Here is a 16,014-nt window from a genome sequence, read left to right as displayed (position 1 = left end):
TGGAGGATATAAAGAGAGAAGTCGCAAAGCCAGGAAAGCGACAGACTATCAGCCCACAAGAAAGAGTAGCCAGCCCCTAGGGCTGCTTGGTTCCTAACGCCTCCCCAGCTGCAGTACACTCTGGCCCTCTTATCCTTCAAGTGATCGGGTTCACTGCTCACAATTCAAGACACTTGGCTTTAATTCAGGGGGCAGAGAGAAGATGTAGGACAGGAGGTAAACCTGAGAGGAGAGAACAGTGCATGACAGCAAAAGTAGGAGGGTATCAAGGAGCACAAGATGGTCAAATGCTTCAATCCTCACGGAGAATGAGGACTGCAAAGAGGCCACTGAATTAAAAGATTCTGCAGATTACTCGTGACTGACCTTGGAGGGAATAAAGCAGTAAGGGGAAGTCAGATGACATGCCATCATGTCATTCCACTGACCTCATTTCCCTTTTATACACTTACAGATAAAATTCAAATTCCTGACTCTTCTAATGAATTCCCTGCTTACTAGGCTCCACCTTAAGCATCCCAAAGAATTTCCCCCTTCTCAACATGTAATAAGATGAGCAAGCTCCCGGCCCCTCACACTGCTCATTTGCTCATTTCAACGTCACTGCCTTTTTCATGTACCCTCTCATCTGAGTGGCCTCTTCTGTCCATCTAATTCTTACTCATCCTGCAAGGCCTAGTTCACATTTCACCTCCTAGTAAAGCCTTCTCTGATAACTACGGTTACCTGTAGTTCCTGCCTCTGAACTTCTGTGGCAACCTCTGGGGCAAAAATAGGCTAAACAATTTAGCATATTATAAAGTAATTAAACTAATGCTACAAGCCACATTTAAAAATAATATTCGTTATTCATTATGTACTGAACAGTCACCCAAAGGACTCTCATTCTGTTTCTTGTGCACCCTGGCTCCTACCCACATCAGAATTTTCTCAAAGGCTCCTTTTTATGTATTCCACAGCATATGGGCACACAATAACAATGTATTATAAGAATCTGAGTTGGGAGTTAAAATATCTGGGTTCTAGTCCCTGCCCTGCCAAAACTTTATCATTTGCTGGACTAGATGACCTCCTCCCAACTCCAAAACCTAGGATTCTATGGCTGATACACATTCTGTATTTTACACATACAATTAGGGTAAAGCAGATAAAATATGTGTCATGTATTATCCGTGTGTGTGTGTGTGTATGTGTGTAGACATAGATACGTAACAAATAGAGATATAACCACTGAATCAGTCAAAATTTTCATCAGACACTTAAGTCTATCTAAGACTAGAAACATCAATAAATTCTGTATCCCTCTATTCTAAATCCTTTATCCTAAGAGTTCTGTCAAGCACGGACATTCACATGAGCTTCAAGAGAAATATGTTATAAAATTACTGCAACCTAAAACTTGTTCAGCATAAGCCTGCTCCCTCCCCACCAATCAGTTGGTCACATTCCTTTGTCTTATCATGTGCTTTCTTGTACACGATCTTCAGCAGGACCAACACAAATCACTGTTAGACACCAGGGATATAAAAAGGCTCCAGTCTCACAAGGGCTTGCAATATAGTTGAGGAGACAGAAACAGAAAAACAGTTAAAGAATGGTATAAAGGAAAATGCTCTAAGTGGCCAGATAAATGCTTTCCCTCTGTTGGTATTCAGTTTGACCTCCCAGTTGTCAAGAATCGGGTCCATTTGTGTGACTGCAAAGCAAAAGCATGCAGGCAAACATCTGAATTAGGGAAAAGGTAAATGAGACAAAAAGGAATTATTCTTCATGAAGCTAAGACAAATCCATTTTCTAGCTAGAATTTAGAGGCCAGAAGAAATATAATTGTTACATGACAACATGAAACTAAGCTAGGTGGGATTAGGCAATAGACCTCTGACAATATACTATATGTAAAATATAAAAATATTATCTTACACTCATATTGGGCTTAGTTTTCAAAGTACTTTGAGATATCTTCATAACTTGAGGCTAACAAGCCTAGAATTATTACTTTTTTAGACAAAGAAATTAAAGCACAGGGAAGTAAAGTGACCAATTCAAGGCCACAGTGCCCAGAAAGAGACAGAACTGGGAACAGAGTAGAGGTCTTCTGAATTCTCGTAAAGTGCTTTTCTATCAAACTATTGTCCAAGTAAAAATACCATAATAAAACCAAAATCATAAATCATACGTCACTTGAGGACCCGAGCAAAGAGAATAATAGTATGAACATGTCAGTGTTTTAAGCTCTGGCCAGTGAAGATACATACCTACACTGGGTTTACCAAGGGTCGGTATGACCATATAAAATCAACGCATTTCCCTACTTTTTCATTTCATATTGACTAAATAACATCCTTTTATTATTTCTAAAGATTTTATTCATTTATTTGAGAGCGAGAGAGAGAGCAAGCGAGCATGAGCAGGGGGTACGGCGCAGGGAGAGGGAGAAGCAGACTCCTCACTGAGCAGAGAGCCCGACATGGGGCTCAATCCCAGGACCCCAGGATCATTACCTGAGCCGAAGGCAGACGCTTAACTGACTGAGCCACCCAGGCGTTCCCAACAACATTCTTTTATTTACTAGTTCCCCAGTCACCCATGTTTCAGGAATGGGTCCTCTTGGATATGTTCATCAACAGAGAAGCCTATCAGTAATTGCAAATTAAAAATCTGACTTTGCCTCAAGAATGTCTGTACGGTCATCATCTCCTGGCCTGACAGCCGAGTAAACTGACCAGCAGGGTTCATGGACCCGCCATGACTTCAGCAGCAGCCTCCTGTCAACCCTACACCATGCAACATCATGACTGGTTAGCCCTATATTGTTTTAATTTGAAGGCAATAGTGATGTTCCTGTTGCTCATAAAAAAGGAAGACTTTGCAAATTAGTCTTGGTTTTTATTCAGAATTCACAGATCTAGAATCTAACATTTAAACCAGAAATGTTTATTTTATAAATTACTGTACCTGGGGCAGCTCGTAGCTGGGAGGAACAGCTCAGAGGTCTTACAGCTAGAAGATAAAATAAATTGTTTACAAAAAGCAGTACAATTCAATGCCTGTGTAAGATGCTTATACATCTAAATCTCATCTTAAAAAAAGAAGAAATTAAACTTACAAAATCGGAGGGCCCATTTTGAGGTATTGGGGAGATTTTTAAATGTGTAAGTCAAGATGGAAGTCATTCTGAAATCTGAAAAGAGAACAAAAATATATCCTGGATTATTTGAACAATTTGTGGCTTTATAGTCTATGATCTCTGATAATCTTATCCATGGTAACTATAAAGTACTATAAAATTTAATGTATTACCAACTATCCTTCCTCTAATAATATTCTCATAGCTACACTGACATGTCTTTCATAGCGTGCAAATGACAATTTTAAGCATTATCATTACACTCTTTGTAAGAGATGAGAAAACTGAAGCCTACAGGGATTGAGTGACTTGCCCAAAGAGCCACAGCTAATAAGAGGCAGAACTGGGATCTGAAGCCAGGCAGTCTAGCTCCAGAGTTTATATCCTTCTCCAGGGCCAAAGGAGTAGAGAGGTTGCTGGACATGACCATGAAGCCAACAATGTTAATTTGCTGACTTTGAAAGCTGTATTGTGATTAGTGCACTATTCAGGGGTGGTGTAGTGTCCTGTTAGCAACTTACTTCCAAATGCTCTAAGAAAAAAGTTTGTGCATTGCACTTGCTACTTTTTTTTTTAAGATTTTATTTATTTAAGAGAGAGAGAGAGTGTGTGAGCTGGAGGGAGAGCAAGTGGGAGAGAGAATCTGAAACAGACTCTGCACTGAGCACAGAGCCTGATGGGGGGGCTCAATCTCACAATCCCAAGATCATGACCTGAGCTGAAACCAAGAGTTGGCTGCTTAACTGATTGAGCCACCCAGGCCCCCCTCACTTGCTACTTTTTAATAAGTTTGCTACGGTTTCAAAATAATTTAAAAAATATTAAAGCCCTACATATTAAAAAATATTTAAAATATATTAGCTGCTCCCCTAAATTCTTAAAAAATGAATTCCTACAAATCAGTAAGAAAAAAAAACGGGCAAAGGACATGAACACACCATTCATTGAAATGGAAATAACATATGGCTCTTAGATATATGAAAAGAAGTTCAAACTCATTCCTAAAAGAAATGCAAATAGAAACCACCAGAGAGATACAATACTTGACCTGTGACACTGGCAAAGACTGGAAGGTTTGATTTACTCTGTGTGCTAAGAGTATGCACAAAGATACTGCTGCTGAGAGGCCAACCTGGGGCAATCCCTATGGAGGGCAATTTGCCAATTAACTGTCAAAACTGTAACTGCATTGATCCAGCAATTCCACTTCTACTTCCAGGACGTTACTAACGCACATGGGACATGCATGTCACCACTGTTTGTAATAGTAAAATACCAGAAGAACCAAAAATAGGGGATTGATTAAGTAAACCACACTACAACCACCCAAAGAAGTATTATGCAGCTATGAAAGATAAGGAAATGGTTATATACCAATATGGAACCACTGTTAACCTGTATTAAGTGAAAAAAGCTAGGTGTAAAATAGTATACAGCTACCACTGTTCATGTCAAAAAGAGGAAAAATAATATATATATTTCCTTGTATCTATATAAAATATCCCTGAGGTAGAAATAAGACATTAAAAAGGAAGGAAACTGAGTAACTAGAGGACAGGGTGTAAGGAAGACTGGTCATTGTCCATCTTTTATAATTTCTCAATTTTGAAATACGTTTTAACTTAAAAAAAAAAAGGTAAGAATAAGCTGGTGAAATTTGCCTATGAAGGCAGTGGTAGCCAGCCTCCAAGATGGCTCCCAATAATCTCCACCTTTATTTATTTATTTATACCAGTGTATAGTCACCCCCAACAATGTACCACAGTTGGTCTGTGCAAACAAAAGAACAGGGGCCCCTGGGTGGCTCAGTTGGTTAAGCGTCTGCCTTCAGCTCAGGTCATGGGATATAGATAATATAAAAGCCTTAAAAAAAAATATAGGGGCGCCTGGGTGGCTCAGTTGGTTGGGCGTTGCTTTCAGTTCAGGTCGTGATCTCAGGGTCATGGGATCAAGCTCCACCTCGGCTCTCTGCTCAGCAGGGAGTTGCTTCTCCCTCTCACTCTCTCCCAAATAAATGAATGGAATCTTAAAAAAAAAAAAAAATAGATAATATAAAAGCCTTAACTTCTCTTGGGTCTTTATAGACTAAAAAGAGGATGCCCTATGACTTCAAAAAAAAAAAAAAAATCACATTTTTCCAAATATGTGGTTTGAAAAGAGAAGAAGGAATCCAAACTCTAGGCTCACCGGCCTAGGAATATTCAAAAGACTCTAGCCAGGGAGACACAAACAGGCCCATGAGATAAGCACCCCTGTTTGCAGAAGCTACACATGCCACACCAGTCTTAGATACAAATTCCCTTAAGTAAGGGAGCTTGGGTGGCATAGTCTGTTAAGCGTCTGACTCTTGGTTTCGGCTCCAGTCATGATCTCAAGGTCCTGAGACAGAGCCCAATGGGCTCCACGCTCAGGGTGGAGTCTGCTTAGGACTCTCTCTCTGCCCCTTCCACTGTCCCTCTCTCTAAAATAAATAAATCTTGGGCGCCTGGGTGGCTCAGTTGGTTAAGCGACTGCCTTCGGCTCAGGTCATGATCCTGGAGTCCCGGGATCGAGTCCCGCATCGGGCTCCCTGCTCGGCAGGGAGTCTGCTTCTCCCTCTGACCCTCCCCCCCTCTCATGTGCTTGCTCTTTCTCATTCTCTCTCTCTCAAATAAATAAGTAAAATCTTTAAAAAAAATTAAATAAATAAATAAATCTTAAAAAAAAAATTCTCTCCCTCTGTCTCAAAAAAAAGATAACATTTCAAATAAGCGGGGAAAAAGATGAATTTTTCACTGAATTTGTTGGGGAAATGGCTAATCATCCAGAAAAAACTTTAGGTCCATAACTCATACAGGTACAAATCAATTCCAGATGTGATTAATCTAATTTCATATATATATAGATTGAGAGAAAATATTTGTAATGCATAAAACAGACAAAGGGTTAATATCCATAACCCATAAAGAACTATTACAAATTATAGACAAAAGAGAATCTATAATGGAATCTGTGGTTTTCACCCAAATATCCATTTGACTCCATTATGCAATTGCCATATGTAGTTTACAGGGGGTTGAATCCAGCCCAACTCCAGGGTTTAAACCAATCAGAATAATTTCATTCTCTTTGCCTAGATCATTGGTTCAGGTAACCAAGGCCTAAAACAATGGTGCATGGTACTGACTTGATTTAGGGATAATAATTTAGTCAGTCTTACATTCCAGTCAGTATTCTGCCTGGAATTCTGGAACATAAATCTTTCCTTCTGAGGCTTGGCACAGCTACCACAGTTTGCAAACATGAAAAAAGCTAGTCTAAGCACAGAGCTGATCGATCCCAAAAGAGGACAGAGCCGAGAATTTCCGGAAAAGGAAACTAGAGCCCTAACTGAATCATATCCGAAACCCATCCTCCCTTTGTGCTTTCCAGTTGTTAGACAATAAACCCCTTGAATAAGACAATTTGAGTTGAATTTTGTTATTTGCAGCTGAAAGGTTCCTTACTGATACATGACTAAAGGAAAAAAAGCAAAAGAGCAATTCACAGAAATAAAAATGTCAAACAAAATTTTAAATGTTCAACCTAACAATAAAAACATTTTTTCGGGGTGCCTGGGTGGCTCATTCGGTTAAGCAGCTGCCTTCGGCTCAGGTCATGATCCTGGGGTCCTGGGATCGAGCCCCACGTCTGGCTCCCTGCTCAGTGGAGAGCCTGCTTCTCCCTCTCCCTCTGCCTACTTGTGCTTTCTATCTCTCTGTCAAATAAATAAATAAAATCTTTAAAAAAGAAAAAAAAAATTTTTTTTCAATTAAAACAAGGGATCATTGTGGGGTTGTAAAATTGGCAAAAAATTAACATTGTTAACACATAATTCTAGTAAGAATGGATTTAGGCACTTCCATATACAGTTGATAAAAGCATAAACTGCTAAGGTTTTTTTTGGAAGGCAATTTTTAATTATCTAACAAAATTTAAATTGTGAATTTCTGAGCCCAATAATTCCTATAATTGTTCTTTAACCTATAGAAATACTCAAGATGTATGTGTAGCATACATAGATCTCTGGCCTATAGAAATATTCAAGATGTTCATTGTAGCACACTGGACACTGGAACTAATCTAGATGCCCATCAGTAGGAAATAGTTAAAAAAAAATTATAGTACAAACATACCATGGGGGCGCCTGGGTGGCTCCGCTGGTTAAGCGACTGCCTTCGGCTCAGGTCATGGTCCTGGAGTCCCGGGATCGAGTCCCGCATCAGGCTCCCTGCTCAGCAGGGAGTCTGCTTCTCCCTCTGACCCTCCCCCCCTCTCATGTGCTCTCTCTCTCTCTCAAATAAATTAAAAAAATCTTTAAAAAAAAAAACATACCATGGAACACTGTGCAGCAGCTTGGAAAGAAAAATAAAAAACATGATATACATGTATATACTAACATAGAAAGATGTCCACAATATATATTAAATGAAAAAACAAACTGCAGAACAATATGTACAGTAAGACACCATTTTTATGACAGAAGAAAAAGTCTGTAAAGCTAAGAGTCTATATACGGAAGGAATAAAAAGGAGCTTTCATTTTATATTCTTCTATCTTCTCAAAAAAATTTTGTAGATTTTATTTATTTGACAGAGAGAGACAGAGCGAGAGAGGGAACACAAGCAAGCCTCCCACTGAGCAAGGAGCCCAACGCGGGGCTCAATCCCAGGACCCCGGGATTATAACCTGAGCCGAAGGCAGATGCTTAACTGCTGAGCCACCCAGGCGCCCCGAACATTTTATTTTTCATGTACAGTATAATTCTAGTTTCATTTAAAATCTACATATATTAATATTTAAATATATAAAAATATACAAGTGCATAAAAAATGTCCAGAAAAATACATAGCAAAATGTTTTGGTTTATGTTTTTTTTAAGCAAAATGTTAATAGTAGTTATCTCTGGGTGGTGGAACTACAGGTGTATTTATTTTCTCTGTAGTTTCTGAAAAATAATATTATTAGTTCAATAATTGATTAAAAATGTTTCAAAAGAAAGACTAAGCAAACTACCCTATGGAAGAGTTGACCTTTATTGTCATTTGCTCTAAGCTTTAGGAAATAGACCTTTTTGACTCAAGGATTTGAGAAGCATGGAAACTGGAGCAGAGTAAGCTGGAGTTGGCTGTGGAACTATGAAAAGATGCATAAAGTTGCAGGCACCTGGGAGTAAGGGAAAGGAAGAAGGTGCTAGGCAAGTAATGAAAGCAAAATGGGGCGGGGGGGGGGGCACCTGGGTGGCTCAGTTAAGCGTCTGCCTTAGGCTCAGGTCATGATCCCAGGAGCTCCCCATGGAGACTGCTTTCTCCCTCTCCCTCTGCCCCCACGTTCATGTACTCTCTCTCTCTCATAAAATCTTAAAAAAAAAAAAAAGCAAAATGGAGTGGCTTAACAGCTCACTGTTAACACTATCATTAAGACACAATATAATGAAAGGGCACAGAGTCTAAAACCAGACTGTCTAAATCCAAATCCTGACTCCACCCTAGTTTTCTGACCTTAAGCAAGTTACTTAATCTTTTTGTCTTAGAGTAAGATGTAGATAATTCATCTGTAAAATGTAGATAATCCCAGTACCTACCTCATAGGGTTGCTGTGAGGAGTAACTAAATTAATACACACAAAGCACTTAGAACAGTGCCTGATACATAGCAAGGGTCCTACATGTTTGCTCTATCAATATTACTGGGTAGTGGTATAAATGTACCCAGTTCCCCTCTCTGTAAGCCACAGTAAGAAGCGTAACATTTCTGCCCTGATGGAGCTTATGATTTCACTGAGAGTACAAGGAACAAAAAAGTGAGCCAAAGAGGATGGCCTTTAGCTAACAAGAGTTTTTTTCACTTTTAGGGGCGCCTGGGTGGCTCAGTCGTTAAGCGGCTGCCTTCGGCTCAGGTCCTGATCCCAGAGTCCTGGGATGGAGCCTCGCATGGGGCTCCCTGCTCTGCGGGGAGCCTGCTTCTCTCTCTCCCACTCTCCCTGCTTGTGTTTCTTCTCTCACTGTGTCTCTGTCAAATAAATAAATAAAATATTTTTTTTTAAAAAAGAGTTTTTACACTTTTAAAGAGTTGTAGAAAACAAAACAAAAAATATACGAGATCAATATGGGTTTTTACTATGTGGCCCTTAACAAAAAAATTTACTACCCCTTATCTAAATAGTAAGCACTAAACAGAATTACATGCATGAGAGAGCATGAGGGCAGAAGACAAGCTTTTAACTGTAAAAATCTTATGAGTTGGGAGGGCCTCTGGAGATCAAGAATCCTTTTTGCAAATTAACGTTATTTCGTTTGGAATCAATCGCATTATTCAAGGACTTGAACTCATCCTTCCAACACAAAACCGCTATTATGCAATGCAGAGCTCGTGACGAGAAGTTAATAGACATAGGCTCTAGTCCTAGTTCCACCACCTGTGGCCCACAGATAAGCCCACTCACGCTGATTCATGGGCTTCACCTATAAAGTGAAAGTGATGAATGACCAGATGATCGGCAGATCCCTTCCAGGTTAGAAAACGCTCAGGAACAGTAAGTCTCCAAGTATCTCCGCTCCTCCCACACGCCAGGCCCGAACGGGTCACGTGACCGGGCCCCAGCCCAGTAGCAGGGATGGAGTAATCCCAACTTCCCATACAAGCAAAGCGGGTGAAAAAACACACAGAGCAATATAGCCTAGCGCTTTATACCAACACACACACAAGCAAACAGTTCGTTAACTTGAGGTGATAAATTAAAAGACACGGTGACACCGCTGCTCAGAGCTACACACATAAGGATTGTCCAGGTTACTACTCTTAAGTGCATTGGTCCTGGAGACGCTGTCCGATGGGGCCTCTTCCCGCTCCCTTGAACTCCACTCCCCGGGGGGAAGGGAGGTGGCCGCGGGCACTGGCGCAGGAGATCGGAAAGGAACTGCGGCTGTCGCTGCGGGGAAAGGCCAGGCGGAAAGCCAAGCGCATATTCCATCTCACCTTACCTCTGTTCTCTCGAACTCCCGCGGCGGACACGAAAGGTTTGGACTCAAGTGCCGGGACTAGACGTGACCAAAGGGCGGGTCCTGCCCCAAAGGACCCCCTTCACTCCCGCCCCCGAACTCCGCAGGCTGCCCACCGGCCGCCTGTCTGGAAAACCAGGCACTTCGCCTCCTCCTCTATGGGCCTCCTTCCGTCCAATGGAGAAAGCGACCTCTTGGCCCCGTTATCTGGAAGAGAACGGCAGGGCAAGGAGGCAGCGGCAACTCGGCACCGGGGATTTTAGTCAGGCAGTACGTCGGGCGCCTAGCTGGCGCAAGGCTGAGGTCGAAAAGTCCTCCGCTCGGCAGCCCCTATCGGAGCGCTTTGCATTTTCGTCCTCTTCTGCTCAAGATGGTGGCCTCCCGGGCGATAGGCAGTCTCAGTCGCGCCACTGCCTCCAGGATGCTCCGCTGCCCAGGTGAGGCCTGGCTGGGAGCGCCCCGCAGCCCCAGGCAGAACTTTTGCGGAGCCTGAGGTAGCCCCGGAGCCGCGTCTCCCTTTCCCTGTCGCCTCCCCGCCCCGCTGGAGAACTCAGCCCTTAATGGGGGAAAGGGTGCGCCCCTTGACCCAGTCTCCTGTGTCCTTGCGCAGACTGACACTTCCTCTCTCACTGCTCCTGAGTCCTGCAGCGATTTCAGGCTCCTTAACCCTTAACCTTTCTGAGGCTTGTTCACCGGGTCTGGCACCTTCCGCAAGTCTCCCCGTCGCACTTATGACGTCACGCCCCTCTTATTTTCTTCTATGATGGCTTCGGACCTGTCCCTACTAGATCAGGAGTTCAGAAGGACTGGGACACTCCAGTCTGTCACATCTTTGTGGCTCCACAGCACCTTACTCGTAACAAGAGCTGTCTTAAAAGCTTCTTAGGTGGAATTAACCAGCCTTGCGAATTACTGCTACTCCCAGCTCCTTTCCCTTAGAACCATTTTTGTACCTATTACCACATTTCAATACGGAGCTCGACTTTTGCAGTTCCAGTGATCCCAGTGTGAATGTATCGTATGTTAAATTTCTTTTTTTTTTCTTAAAGATTTTTATTTATTTATTTGACAGAGAGAGACACAGCGAGAGAGGGAACACAAGCAGGGGGAGTGGGAGAGGGAGAAGCAGGCTTCCCACGGAGCAGGGAGCCCGATGCGGGGCTCGATCCCAGGACCCTGGGATCATGACCTGAGCCGAAGGCAGACGCTTAACGACTGAGCCACCCAGGCGCCCCTTGTATGTTAAATTTCAAGGGGAGGTTCTGCAACTTGCTAGAAGAAATATATTTTTTTAAATACACAAATACCGCTTGTCTGTGGACACACTGGGGGCAGGGTGATAGAAAAAAAGATAAGCAAATACCTGTACCTTAAGGGATAAAATGTTAAATAATTTTAAAAAGTAATTTTGTTTCTGACGGTACCCGGTTAAGTTTGCATTAGCTGTTAAGTGGGTGATTATGGAAAATCAAGCATTTTCCTCCCGTCTCAAATCTGTTAAGGTGCAATGTCACGTTTTATTGCATGTTACACTTAATACCGGCTGCTAATTAGAATTTTAATTTGTAATATGTCTTTCTCCTGAAAGAGAGAGCTGGTAGCTGGAGTCTGCTCTAAGGGATTAATTTTGGATTCAGACTTTTTCTGAATCTTGACCAATGTCTTTGGTTTCCACGTGTGTGTGTGTGTGTGTATACCAATCATAATACTACAAAAAATTGAAATGTAAAGACTGGGGAAGGGTTAAGAAAAAAGTCACCCATTCGCTTACTAGTCACATATAGTAACTGTTAGCAGTTGGTCAGTTTACCTTATGGTTTTGTTTTCGGTTTTCCACGTTTATGGTTTAAGGCTTTATGAAAATCAGATGTATATATTTGAACTTTCCTATGCATTGGTTTTAAGGTACTTCTTATGGATTAGCAGCTGGTTTAACACTGAGCTGGTAGTCAGGTCATGTGGTTTGTGGTCACTAGCTGTGTAACTTTGGACAAATACCTTAGTCTAACTGATCTTTATTTTCCTCATCTGTAAAATGAATGAGACTTTGGATTTTCTTAGATACAAGAAATAGCATGAAAGAGCAATTCAAAGCATTAAGTTTGAAGTCTGACTTTGGGGCTTGAATCTGGCTCCGCCTTTTACTCTCTAGTGACCTTGGACAATTAATTTCTTGTTTTCTCATTTGTGAAATAGCTTTGTGAACTTCAAAGGAGTTATCCTAAGTTTAAAGCAATTTGTCATAGACTAAGTGCTCAGTACATGCTGCTATTAACTCTTTCCTGCCCTGAAGAACTGATTCTATATATCTGAGAATTTTTAAAATAATTTTTACATTTTATATGTGTAATAACAAGCTTAGCTTTTCTATATTTTTTGTATAGAAATATATATATACACATGTAAATGTATATATATTGCACTGTTTTGGCTTATAGTTATTGTCTATATATATATTATATATATATAGTTATATATAATATGGCTTATAGTTATTGTCCCTTTGGATAACAGTTTATGAATTTTGAAAACATGTTTAGAAAGTGAATTCAAAATTACCTGCACACCTGGATTGCCATTTAGATTCAACATGTTGGTCTTTTACCCTGAAAGTCTGGGTGAAGGCCAATGTTTAATGAGATTATGACATTTACTAGTGGATGGGTAAATTTTCTTGAAACTTATTTGTTGTCTTCGAAGTTCAAACCCATTCCTCCCCCACAAATACTATAATTCTGAATATGACTTTCAAATGACAGTCACAACTTGGCCAAGATACCTTGTTTAATTACCACTCCTAAATCTAAATTTCTAATGTGTGAGTGGTAAAATAATTTCACAGGAAATGAATTAGAGGCAAATACTGTAGTAAGCGATGTATACTTAAATTTGACTCACTTCCTTGATCCTATCTCTTCCCCCAAAGTTGGATATTGAGAAAAACTGTTGTTACAACCAAAGTAACATTTTCATATTTGAAATCTGTGTCAGCATAATCCAGCTCTCTCCACTGTTATAGGTTTTGTAAGTATCTTCTTGAGTTAAATTATCAAGATGATTAAGAAGTAGGACAAAGGTTTCTCTCTTTTGCCAGCACAGTTGATCTAGGCTAAAGTTCACCTAGCTGCTCTGAACTAAACTGTCCACATTACATAATGGGTAAGGCTAGATTTCTAAAGCCAATCTACCTTGTAGCTACCAACTTGATTTAGTTGACTGTGGTTTGAATTCATTTCAAGATATGTTTGGACACTTACTGATTTTCTCTTCTTTTTTTGTCTCTGTTGATTTAGAGGAAGTTTTGTGTATGTGAATATGGGTGTGTTTGTGCAGCAAAGGTAGATTAGTGGTAGGAATTTAAAATGGTTCGAACCCTAACCTAACAAACACCAACCTGCTGTCTCAAATAGTTGGTCTTTAAAAGTGCAACCTATGGGGCGCCTGGGTGGCTCAGTCGTTAAGCGTCTGCCTTCGGCTCAGGTCATTATCCCAGGGTCCTGGGATCGAGCCCCGCATCGGGCTCCCTGCTCTGCATGAAGCCTGCTTCTTCCTCTTCTACTCCCCCTGCTTGTGTTCCTTCTCTCGCTGTGTCTCTCTCTGTCCAAAAAAAAAAAAAAAAAAAAAACTTAAAAAAAATAAAATAAAATAAAATTATAAAAGTGCAACCTATGCCCGAGCCCTCTCACCTGCTCTGTTTTCTTTTTCGCTTAGCACTTATCTCCTAACATATTTTTTTACATATTTGTGTTTCTTGTTTTTTTGGCTCTTTCCACCCCATCCCTCCCACCCTGCATTTCCAGGCAGTCCATCCCCACTCTCATCCACTTCACTCTGTTCTAGCTGGAATTGCTTATTCCCTGCTTCCACTCCCACTGGAATTTCCACTTTACAGGCAAACTCCTTTTTATGCCAGGCCTGTTCTCAGCTCTTCAAGTATCTCTACTGAGTAGGAACTGATTCTTCCTACGATATATGTATCATCCCCTGCTGCTGTAAAATAAGCTACACAGAGAAAGGGATTTTTGTCTTTTTGTTCACTCCAAGTGCCTAGAACAGTGCATGGCACATGGTAGGCGATTTGTTGTTGTTGAATGAAGGACTGTGAGATGATATTGGAAGAGCTTATGCTTTAGTTGGGGGAAACACCTGCTATAGATGCAGTGATTAGAGAACAGAATAGTAAATAATAAAAATCAAAAGGGATTTTGAAGTGAAGGGAAAGATCATTGTAGATGGAATCTCATGATAAAGCCTTGTAGAAAAGGTTGGAGCCGTGATACGATAAAGAAGAGTGATAAATACAGATGATTCAAATTTTAAATGGTGGTAAAGCGGAGAAGGGAAGTATATCATTAGAGAGGTAGAGGCATGGGGATTGAGGAGATGGCTGACTTCTATCTTAATTTACTTGTGTGTAGCATTATGACTTTTGGATACTTTTATAATCATTACATCACTTTTATTTCTGTCTTTGTAAGACATGCACTAAGAGACTTGTTCATGGTTATACAGCTAGTAAATGATAAACGTGGTGGTTGAACCTAAGTCTTTCGACTCTCAGGTCCTTTGTCTTTGCACTCAAGAGGGCTGATTTGGATTGCTTAAAGAAAAAAATGCAGACAGAGAACCAGAGATCACCTCACGCTAGTGCTTGTGTCATCTACAGTTTTCTTTTAATATGTTTTTTGCCTTTCAAACCAGTGTCAAGCTGCTATTTTCTGTGACTTCTCTTCCCCTCCCTTAAGGAACTGCAGGATAGGGGCGCCTGGCTGGCTCAGTCGAAGAGAATGAGACTCTTGATCTCAGGGTTGTAAGTTCCAGCCCCACGTTGGGTGTAGAGATTACTTAAATAAATAAAACTTAAAAATAACAGGGGCGCCTGGGTGGCTCAGTTGGTTAAGCGTCCAGCACAATTTCGGCTCAGGTCCATGATCTCAGGGTCATGAGATCCAGCCCTGCATCAGGCTCCATGCTCAGTGGGGAATCTACTTGACATTATTTCTCTCCCTCTGCCCCCCGCCCCGGCCCCATGCGCACTTTCTCTCTCTCAAATAAAGAAAAAGGGAAAGAAGGAGGAAGCAAGAGCTTTGGCTACTGCTGATGGTCCCTGTCCAAATCCACTGCACCATCGGTGGGTTCTCCAGATCAGTGGCTGCCAATGCCCACTTGTTTGCTGTCTGCTTCAGTTTCCTTTTTAAAAAATATGGACTCTTCCACTCGGGAAGATCCACACGTGCAGTCTCCCTTGGGTTCAGCTGCCTCTGCCTTTTGTAACTCCTCTATCTGTATAAGCCCCAACTGACCAATATTGACCCATAGGTAGGGACATCTCTATGCCCCTATTCAGCAGGAAGAAGTCACAAGAAGATGAGACCTTCCACCCTCAGCAACCTTAAGGATTTAAGGGTCAAAATTGTTCAGGGGGGAATGATGTGGGAAACAAAGGCAGAAGATAAATTATTAAATTTCCTTACTACCTACAGCCCATTGACAAGTCCTTGAAACAGGCAGAGTGACATTCCTCAAGGGACTCAACTGCTTCAGTGTTAATACTTTGCTAAGGGCAAAAGACAATCCTCCCTGACCTCCCTTCCCCAGGATCCTATAAGTCTACTTTAACATATGAAAGTTCCTTTGGAAACTTCCTTTAGCTCTACTCCCCAAGATACATGTTAGCGATCCTCCCCCAAGCGTATGACCCACTGATAAACATCTGAAGGGTCTCATGACTGAGTTTCTACTAAATAGTAAAAATGACCTTTCCTATCAATAGCTAGCCCCCTCAGGATCCTGGAAACCTGTTTCCAAAATACCTGGGAGGTTGCACTATCCTTAACCCCTCCAAACCTGAAAGTATATAATGGGCCGC

At 41.3% G+C, this 16,014-nt stretch overlaps 2 protein-coding genes across 3 annotated transcripts in view; one reads left to right on the top strand and one right to left on the bottom strand.

Annotated features, from left to right (window-relative positions):
- Positions 1 to 10,308, bottom strand: part of HADHB (hydroxyacyl-CoA dehydrogenase trifunctional multienzyme complex subunit beta) — a 37,315-nt gene extending 27,007 nt beyond the window's left edge. Inside the window, exons 1-3 of one of the 2 annotated variants that reach the window (XM_021697522.1) lie at positions 10,128 to 10,308; positions 3,107 to 3,181; positions 2,956 to 3,000 (exon numbers count right to left, since the gene is read on the bottom strand). In XM_021697522.1, coding sequence (XP_021553197.1) covers positions 2,956 to 3,000; positions 3,107 to 3,173 — 112 coding nt within the window. In that variant the 5' untranslated portion in view covers positions 3,174 to 3,181; positions 10,128 to 10,308. The remainder of the gene's footprint in view (positions 1 to 2,955; positions 3,001 to 3,106; positions 3,182 to 10,127) is intronic. The other variant, XM_021697523.1, reaches the window with a different exon arrangement.
- A 184-nt stretch (positions 10,309 to 10,492) lies between these two features.
- HADHA (hydroxyacyl-CoA dehydrogenase trifunctional multienzyme complex subunit alpha) overlaps positions 10,493 to 16,014 on the top strand; it is a 51,351-nt gene continuing 45,829 nt past the window's right edge. Inside the window, exon 1 of the mRNA XM_021697521.2 lies at positions 10,493 to 10,582. Within this exon, the coding sequence (XP_021553196.1) occupies positions 10,516 to 10,582 (67 nt within the window). The 5' untranslated portion in view covers positions 10,493 to 10,515. The remainder of the gene's footprint in view (positions 10,583 to 16,014) is intronic.

Source organism: Neomonachus schauinslandi, chromosome 10 (assembly GCF_002201575.2).
Source record: "Neomonachus schauinslandi chromosome 10, ASM220157v2, whole genome shotgun sequence".
In the NCBI taxonomy this organism is placed as follows: Eukaryota; Metazoa; Chordata; class Mammalia; order Carnivora; family Phocidae; genus Neomonachus; species Neomonachus schauinslandi.
This window is presented reverse-complemented; position numbering and strand designations above follow the sequence as displayed.